The 8,774-nt window shown below is 55.2% G+C and overlaps 1 protein-coding gene across 1 annotated transcript in view; it reads left to right on the forward strand.

Annotated features, from left to right (window-relative positions):
- Positions 1–8,074, forward strand: part of MYO7A (myosin VIIA) — a 79,451-nt gene extending 71,377 nt beyond the window's left edge. Inside the window, exons 43-49 of the mRNA XM_033121317.1 lie at positions 943–1,030; positions 1,178–1,284; positions 3,888–4,073; positions 4,505–4,621; positions 5,715–5,798; positions 6,698–6,817; positions 7,434–8,074. Of these exons, the coding sequence (XP_032977208.1) occupies positions 943–1,030; positions 1,178–1,284; positions 3,888–4,073; positions 4,505–4,621; positions 5,715–5,798; positions 6,698–6,817; positions 7,434–7,523 (792 nt within the window). The 3' untranslated portion in view covers positions 7,524–8,074. The remainder of the gene's footprint in view (positions 1–942; positions 1,031–1,177; positions 1,285–3,887; positions 4,074–4,504; positions 4,622–5,714; positions 5,799–6,697; positions 6,818–7,433) is intronic.
- The last annotated feature ends 700 nt before the right edge of the window (positions 8,075–8,774 follow it).

The following is an 8,774-nucleotide window of genomic DNA, read 5'->3' on the forward strand; positions in this document are numbered from 1 at the left end:
GCAAGAGAGAGAAAGAGAGAGGCATTCTTGCATGGAGCATCCGATTGTGCCCATCTCCTCCTTACATCCCTGCAATGGCCCGACACGTAGCAGCTGCCCCGAGATCTCTCCTCTAAGGCACGGCACAGCACGGCCTCAGACCTCTTAGGAGCCATGTGGCACTCAATGTCTGGACACGCCAGCCTCCTCACCCTGCCCCGACACACATAGTTTACAGGTTTGATTTGACTGGTCCCCCAGCTGCCATGCAGAGGCCAATTAACCCTTGAAATAACCCTTGAAGAGACGGCGATCATCCCCAGCTAATAGATCACAAAACCTGGGCTTGGAAAGGTTAACTTACCCAAGGTCACACAGCAGGGACTTGGGTGTTGGTGGGTTTGACTCCAAAGCACACGCCCCTGCCACCATCCCACGTTGCCCACCCCACTTTGTGTCCATGGCAGTCAGAGGCCCAGCGTTAAAGCCCCTTCCCGCAGGAAGCCTTCTCTGACCAGCTCAGGCAGATCAGGTTCCCCTTTCTGTCCCCGTTCCTCTGCATCCCTCTGCATCCATGTCTCCTCACTTCATGATGGTCGCTGTGCCAGACACTGGGGACCCAGAGGCGATCTCAGTGAGGTCCCTGGCCCAGGCTGCTCAGAGCCCGTGGGAGCAGCAGGACATGGGTGCTGGAGGACGTCCAAAGCAGGGGCTGGGCCTTGCTCTTGGCCTTTTTCCTGCGCCTTAGGGCAGGCAAAGTACATCTTTGCCAGATGACTGAATGCAATGACTGTCACTCTCGGCAGGCACCGCTGGTGCAGGGTGGGCTGGTACACGACACCCCTTCTGGTGCCAATGGGAGGCTTTCTGGAGAAGGGGCCCCCGGGAAGGCTTTGGGTGGGAAGTCAGAAAACTCAGTATTACTTGAACTGAAATGGTGGACTAGAATGGCCGTGTCCTTAGGTCATCAGCGTCCCTGAGAATGACTTCTTCTTTGACTTTGTTCGACACCTGACAGACTGGATAAAGAAAGCACGGCCGGTCAAGGATGGTAACGTGAGGCTGGGTCCTGGGATCACCCGAGGCTCAGAGCAGGGCAGGTGCCGTCTCACGGCCACACCGCGAGGCCTCCCTGGGTGGGACCAAGCTAGGGGCTGGTGCTGGGAGCCTCTGGGTGACTGAGTGCCCTCTGCCACAGGGATCGTGCCCTCGCTCACCTACCAGGTGTTCTTCATGAAGAAGCTGTGGACCACCACAGTGCCAGGGAAGGACCCCATGGCCGATTCCATCTTCCACTATTACCAGGTGAGCTCCCAGCACCTCTCTGCTGTTGCCTCCACGCCCTGCACTGTGGCCTTGTGAAAGCAGACACCTGCTGTCCTTGCCAGGGGTGGGGCCTGTAACAGCACCGCCTCCAAGAGATTCCCGCTGGGGCCCTCAGGGGGTGGTGGGGTGGTGGTGGTAGCCCAGCCCTCCAGATCCTTCTCCTTCCCCCCTTCTGTCCCTCAGGGGTTGGATAGTTTCTTCTGCGCTCCCAAGCCCCGCTGGTTCAGGCCCTTCCCTTGGTGAGGGGCTGTCCTTTGAATCTGAGGTCCTGCTGCTGCACCGGAATGTATCCAAGTGTGAATCTAAATGTTTTCCAGCACAGACACGAGCCAGCGGGAAGTGGGAAGGAGGCTTACATGTTGAGCCTCTATTATGTGTCTGACACATTCCACTCATTCTGTCCTCCCAACAAACCCCAACAACTAGGCTTGTTGTTCCTATTTTACTGAGGGAGAAACTTAGAGCGATCACGTGATGTAATTAGGATCACAGGCTGACGGAACTCGGGTTTGATTCCAGGCCTGCGTGACGGCAGGCTCAGTGAGCTTTTCTGGGCTAGCTCGTTTACCATTCTGTGCGAGAGACAAACCAGGATGATGGGAAGGGCGGGGGAGCCAGGATGGTGGCCACCGTGGTAGAGAGAACCTGGCCTGACAGTCAGAAGGGCTGCCCTCATTCAGACCTGGGATCTGCCTGTCCCCCACGCCTCCCCGCCGCCCTGTGCACCCATTGGTGAATGGCACCGCCAACCACCAGTTTCCACACGGCAGAAACCCTCGTCAGCCTTGACACGTCCCTCTCCCTCACCTTCCCCCGTGTCCCACATCATTCACCTGACAACTTTACCTCCTGAATTTCTCTAAAATCCATCCGTGTCTCTCCATCACCCCTACAGACTTGGGTTAGTCCTCCATCTTCTCTCATCTGCTCTCCCCCTTCTGTTTTTGTCCCCCTTCAATCCATTCTCCACAGGGTGGTCGTCATACTTTCCAGATCCTCTCAGTGGCTTCCTACTGCGCTTAGGGTAGAACCCCAAATCCTGGCTGTGGCCCTGCCTGCGGGTGCCACTACCTCCTCTGCTGCCTTGTCTTGTACCCAGCACTCCTTTGCTCAGTTCACTCCAGCTACATTTTTCTACCGTGTGTCCCAGAAAATAAGACCTGCCAGACCATCAGCTCTAATGCGTCTTTTGGAGCAAAAATTTATATAAGACCCCGTCTTATTTTAATATAAGATGGGGTCTTATATAATGTATAATATAATATAATGTAATATAATATAATATCGGGTCTTATGTTAAGTTTTGCTCCAAAAGACACATTAGAGCTGATTATCCGGCTAGGTCTTATTTTTGGGGAAACACAGTAAATTCTCAAGTCCACCCCAGGGCTTTCATAATGTTCTCTCTTCGGGGATGCTCTTCCCTCAGTTCTTTCCCTCTTCGCCTCCTGAGCATTTAGATGTGAATTCAATCATCTTATCTTAAGGGGTCTTCCTTGCCCCAAGAGTAGATCAGGTCAGGTCACCTTGTTTTATGTTCTCACAGCAGAGACCAGTTCCTTCAACGATTGGAATTATACATTCATTTGGTGTGATGATTGATGTCTGTTCTTGCCTTGACTACAAGTTCCCTGGGAGGATATATGTTGTTGTTTAAAGGGCATGGCTCATAGTAGATGCTCAATAAATATTTTTTGGCTTGATGGGTGGGTGAATAGGTGAATGTGTGACTGTGAATGGATGGGTGGAAGGATTGGAGGTGAATGAGTTGTTGGGTGGACGGGTAAGTGGTAGGTGGGTAGGAGGATGGGTGGAGATGGATGGACGGACGGGGAAATGGATAGGACATGGATGCGTGTGGGTAGACGCATGTGGCCGGGTAGGGAGATGGATGAATGGGTGGGGAGGAGGTGGTGGGCGGGGAGGTGGAGGAGTAGATGAAAAGGTGGGTGGATAATAATTGACTCAGGTGTCTGATCTGCAGTGTGTCCTCAGGCCAGCCTCAGTTTCCCTATGCTTCACATAAGATAGCTGTAAGGCTCTAGGAGCCTGTGGGCAGCACTGGCCCTTTAGAGGCTTCTTCTTTGCTTTTGAGTTACAAGAGTAAGTCCTCATTCTGTTACTCTGCTTCTGGGTCTGAAGTTCACAGTGGGGAAGGGGCTGACACTGCTGATGAAACCAGCTGGTCTCAAGGGAACACTATGGAAGGAGGCCCGCCTGAGAGGCTTTTCCCAAGGAAGGACAGATCTGGGAAGTCAGGGGAATAGTCTCAGGTTCCCCAGCTGGTCACTGAGTTTCTTCATCTTTGAAATGGGGCTGCTCACCTCCCCGGACTGTCGGAGGGGAAATGAGATCATATTCACATATTGCTCTGTTTTCAAACTGCAACATGCTGAATGTGGGCGGGCAGCGTTGCCTTTTCCCTGTTCTGTGCCATCTCCCTTGAGGAGCATGCCAGCTGAGGCTGGAGAGGTGGGTGGGCCCCACGGTGGAGTAAGGCAGTAGACCCCGTGTTGGGGGGGAGGGAAGGAGCCCCCTTCCTGCAGGTCCCTCCCCACCTGTGACCTGCTCTGTCCCGGCAGGAGTTGCCCAAGTATCTCCGAGGCTACCACAAGTGCACGCGGGAGGAGGTGCTGCAGCTGGGGGCACTGATCTATAGGGTCAAGTTCGAGGAAGACAAGTCCTACTTCCCCAGCATCCCAAAGCTGCTGCGGGAGCTGGTCCCTCAGGACCTCATCCGGCAGGTGTCACCTGACGACTGGAAGCGGGTGAGCATGGAGGAGGCACTGAGAATAGGGTCCCCCTGCAATGGGTTTCTGGGCACCCCAGGGGTGAAGGGGGCAGGTTCTGGCCAGCAACCCAGGGAAGTGTCTCCTGTGGCCTGTATGTGATAAGGTCACCCTCCCACGCTCCCCTCCACCTGCTTTTGTCTCCAGTCTTTCAGGCAAAAGATTCAGCTGGTCAGTAATTTGCTGTGCTGGTTACCATGGTGACCTGACTTACTTGATACTCTTTGGCCTACTTGCTTGGGGGAGGGAAGGGAGGCCAGGAGTCTACTAACTGGGAATAAAGTGGGGAGCCCCTCATGGCCTCCAGGACCCCCACCCTGTGTCTAGCCCATGCCAGCTTGACAGCTGCTGACCTGCTGATGGGGCAGGGGTGGCAGCGGGGGAGGACTGACTCCCCCTTCCCCCTGCAGTCCATCGTCGCCTACTTCAACAAGCACGCGGGGAAGTCCAGGGAGGAGGCCAAGCTGGCTTTCCTGAAGCTCATCTTCAAGTGGCCCACCTTCGGCTCAGCCTTCTTCGAGGTGAAGGTAGGCTGCGGGCACCTTCTCAGAGAGGAGGAAGGGGCCAAGGAGACGGGACGAGAAGGCACAGAGACTCCTCCCCAGGACTGTGGCCTCTGCTGTCTGCCTGGCCAGGAAAGGAGGGAAGCCCCCTTAGGGGTCTTGGCTAAGTGCTGAGCCCTGGGCTCAGTCCTGGGACACAGAGGGTCCAGAAGCTCAGCCTGGCAGGGGAGGCAGCTGTGTGAACAGGCCGGAATCATGGAGGATGATCTGTGGGGAGCTCTTGTCAAGGCGGCACAGCCAGGGAGACCCACGCAGACTGCAAAGGCTAGGAAGGCTTCCTGGAGGAGGCGACACCTGATCTTCCCAGGGAGATCCTGGGGAGAGTGTTCCTGGCAGAGAGACTAGCATGAGAAAAGAAAGGCCCAGAGGTGTGAGAGCTCAGGCCTGGACAGGACGAGCACATACGGTGTGAGGTGAGCAGACAGCAATGAGAGGCAGTTTGGCCAGCAGGCGAGGGGAGTGGGTTTCCTCCTACAGGTGGCAGCCAGCCTTGGAGGGTTCTGATGGGGCCAGAAGCCCATTCTGACTGCAGGGTTGGGGGTGGATCTGAGGGGCATGACCAGAGGCAGGAGAATGGTGAAGAGGCTGGCATGAGAAGATGAGACGATAGGTCTGGGTGGAGAGGAGAGGACGGCCTTGTTACACACCTAGGATGGGAGGCCTTTGGAGAAGCGTTGCTGTACAAGGAACACAGAGGTAGAAAGGTAGCTGGAGGCAGGTGTAAGGTTCAAAGAGGGTTTTTGAAGACCAGAGACATTTGGGCTGACAGGAGATAGCAGAGATTCCTAGAGAAGCCTGAGAGAAGCGATGAAACTGAGTGGAAGAGGGGATCATTTGGGGACCCAGTAAGGGTTCTGGCGTAGCACTGAGGGCCCAGCAGAGGTGGAAAGCATGAGATCGTGGCAGGGCTGCCAGCACTGCTGTACCCCGGCACCGAGTAGGTTGCAGGAAAGGTCAACTTAATCCTAGCTGGGGGCACCATCATTCCTGCCTTAAATACACACAGCTTTTCCTGCTCCGGACCCCCCAGCTGATGATTTCTGGCTTTCTCTACTAGCAAACTACAGAGCCAAACTTCCCTGAGATCCTCTTAATTGCCATCAACAAGTATGGGGTCAGCCTCATCGATCCCAGAAGCAAGGTGAGCAGTGATGGGGAAGAGCAGGTGGGGGCGGGCTCCTCTGTGTGTACCGCTGACAAAAGCCCCTGTCAGCCACTATTCCCACTTCATCTGCCTTCTTGGCCACACACCTTGCCAGGCTGTCTGTGTTTGCTCCACTTCCTTACCCCTCATCTGCTCCATCAAAATAGCTCTCCTAGAGTTATAACAAACACCTTGTTACTAAATCCAATGAACTCCTTTTAGTACTTGGCCTTTCAGCATCATCAGCTGCTACCATCCCCTCCCTCTTTCCAAAATGCTCTTTGCCCGTCTCAGCCAGGACATCAGGCTGGGCTGGGGTAACTGCTACTCATGTTTACGGGCCAGAGCCGTCCTCACCAAGGAGGCCAGGAAGCACAATCCGCCCTGTGCCCAAGAGGGGTACCACTGCACTGTTGGTGACGGGTGCCAGAGACCACCAGCTTCCCCTTGGCTTCATGTGCCCACGTTCCCGGTTTTCCTCATCTCTCCCTCGGTCCTTCCTCGTGGACTTCTTCTCTACCCAGCCCATAAATATTGTGTCCCCCACAGTTCTGTCCTGTCTTCCTGTCTGTTTCCTCAAACTTTCCCTGGACCAGCTCCTGCAGGACCACAGTTTCAGGTCCTTCAGGCCTCCCACATTTCCAATTCCCGTCCCACGTACCTAGCAGTCTCCTGGACGTCCCTGAGTGTCCCTCCAGCTGGTCCAAGGCACGGAGGGGCAAAGCACCTGCCTCCCACGGCAGCTCCATGGCAGCTCCTCTGGCCTCCACGCTCCTGCTCGTTTTCTCATGTGGGAGCCCGAGGCTTTTCCTAGTGGGTGGTGTCTGGGGCTGGCGCTGAGGGGACTGAGGCCAGAGGGTCCAGGCTGTGCAGCGTCAGACTCTCTGCTCCCCTAGGACATTTTGACCACTCACCCCTTCACCAAGATCTCCAACTGGAGCAGTGGCAACACCTACTTCCACATCACCATTGGGAACCTGGTGCGCGGGAGCAAACTGCTCTGTGAGACGTCACTGGTGAGAGCCGCTTTCCAGGACTGGCGGGCTGCTCTGCCTCACCTGCAGCTTCAGCCGCTCTCCCAGCCCCGGGAACAAACATGAGGAGTGCGTGGGTGGGCCTGGGGTCAGGAGCAAGGGTCAGGTCGGGGTCCAGGTCAGGAAGTTTGAGGCTCAGCTTAGGTCTGGGGAGAGGGGCTTCATCTGGGGCCGAGGAACAGAGCCCTCATTCAATGCCTGTTGTTTGAGTGCCTTCTGTATCGGGGACTGAGCCTTCAGCCCTGAGTTCAACAGCAGAACCATTAGCAGTGAGACCTCCTGGACTGAGCTCAACTTCCAAGACATAACTCAACTGGTAGAGCTTCTGGAGTCACTCCTGGACGTAGGCATCCGGGATGCGAGGGACCCACAAACTAGGGCCTTAATGTAGGGTAAGAACAGCTTAGAACCTCAGACATCTGGCTGGATGCGTCCAGCCCTCCAGCTGAGCAGCTGTGCAGACAGTCCAGAGAGGGACAGGATTTGCCTTTGTCCGGGGTTCTGTCCACTGCAGTGTCCTGGGAGCTGTGTTCTTGGTCTGAGTGGGCTGGCCCTGTCCCACTTCGTGCTCAGTTCATCTTCTTGCCACTGTTTCCAGGGCTACAAGATGGATGACCTCCTGACTTCCTATATTAGCCAGATGCTCACAGCCATGAGCAAACAGCGGGGCTCTAGGAGCGGCAAGTGAACAGTGGAGAGGTGACACTGGCTCTGTGCCGGCTCCCTACGCAGCAGCTGGCTCAGGCCCATCAGCTACCTCTGCAGCGGGGGTAAGACCTTGGCCATCGGGCAGGGAGGCTGGGCTGGCTCGCCACCAGTGACTGCACCAACGTGGACTCTGGCCCTTCTTCCAGTGAGTTGGCCTCATGGGATACGGAACTCCCCTCCAGCCATCCCTGAGGCCCTGGGGTTGGATCTGGTCTTGGCTTGCTGTGGCCTTCCCAGTTGTAAGAGCCTATGCTCCTTGGATGCTTTTCTTATCTCAGACCAGCCCTACCAGGTGACCTTCTTTGCCTTTCTATGCACCACTGGGACAGGGAATCAAGAGGACAACCTAGTTCTCCATACTGAGATCAACCAAACCAAACCGACCAAACCAAGAATATTCTGAACCCTAAGGAACTGGTTTAATTCTCCCGAGGCCAGGGTCCTCAGCTGAGGACGACAGACTACTTTTATATATTGCAGTGTGAGTGCTGAGCCCCTGCTTCCCTGATCACCTCAGGGCATAAAGCATGTGTTTCACCTTCTGGCCCTGAAGTGTCTTTCTTGGGGGAAGGGAAGAGTTTGCAGGGCCAGGAAAGGGCTGTGTGTGTGTGTGTGTGTGTGTGTGTGTGTGTGTGTGGCCTGTGTAACCATCTCCTTGGTCTGTGTGTACAGAGCCAAGCTGGTCTGGGTTTGGGGGTAAGGATGCCTGAACCCAAGGTGTGCTTGAAAGGGGCTTCAAAGGGCTGGTTGTGGAAAAATGCTGGACACTGGCCTGGGAGGTGAGGACCTAAACATGCATAGGCTGGGGATCTAGAGGAGAGACTGGCTTCTAGGCCTTACCTAGGGCCAGTGGAGCCAGGGAGGCCCTTGCTTCCTACCAGAAACATCTCCTTGGCTCATCATGAGACCACCAAGAACCCCAAGAACAATGCTCATTGGATTAAATCCTTTCATCCAGTGGGTCCCTGTAAAACAGTACTTTGTGACCAGGATGGAACAACCAAGTTTGGCTATGACCTGGGAAAGTCTGGGGGTGGGGACTGCAGACAGCAAAGGTATGATTTGAGGCAGTGGCTGGGGTGAGTGCCTAGAAAAGTGACAATGGAGAATCTTGAGGTAGGCATGCTTGTGATCTGCCTCAAGTTCCCCCTGATATTTCAGCATAGCTAAGTCCTGCTTCCCCTCACACACTCAAGTGTCTTAGGTCGTCTGCATCTAGATGCCCAACAAC

The sequence above is a fragment of the Rhinolophus ferrumequinum genome, chromosome 11 (genome assembly GCF_004115265.2).
Source record: "Rhinolophus ferrumequinum isolate MPI-CBG mRhiFer1 chromosome 11, mRhiFer1_v1.p, whole genome shotgun sequence".
Taxonomy (NCBI): domain Eukaryota; kingdom Metazoa; phylum Chordata; class Mammalia; order Chiroptera; family Rhinolophidae; genus Rhinolophus; species Rhinolophus ferrumequinum.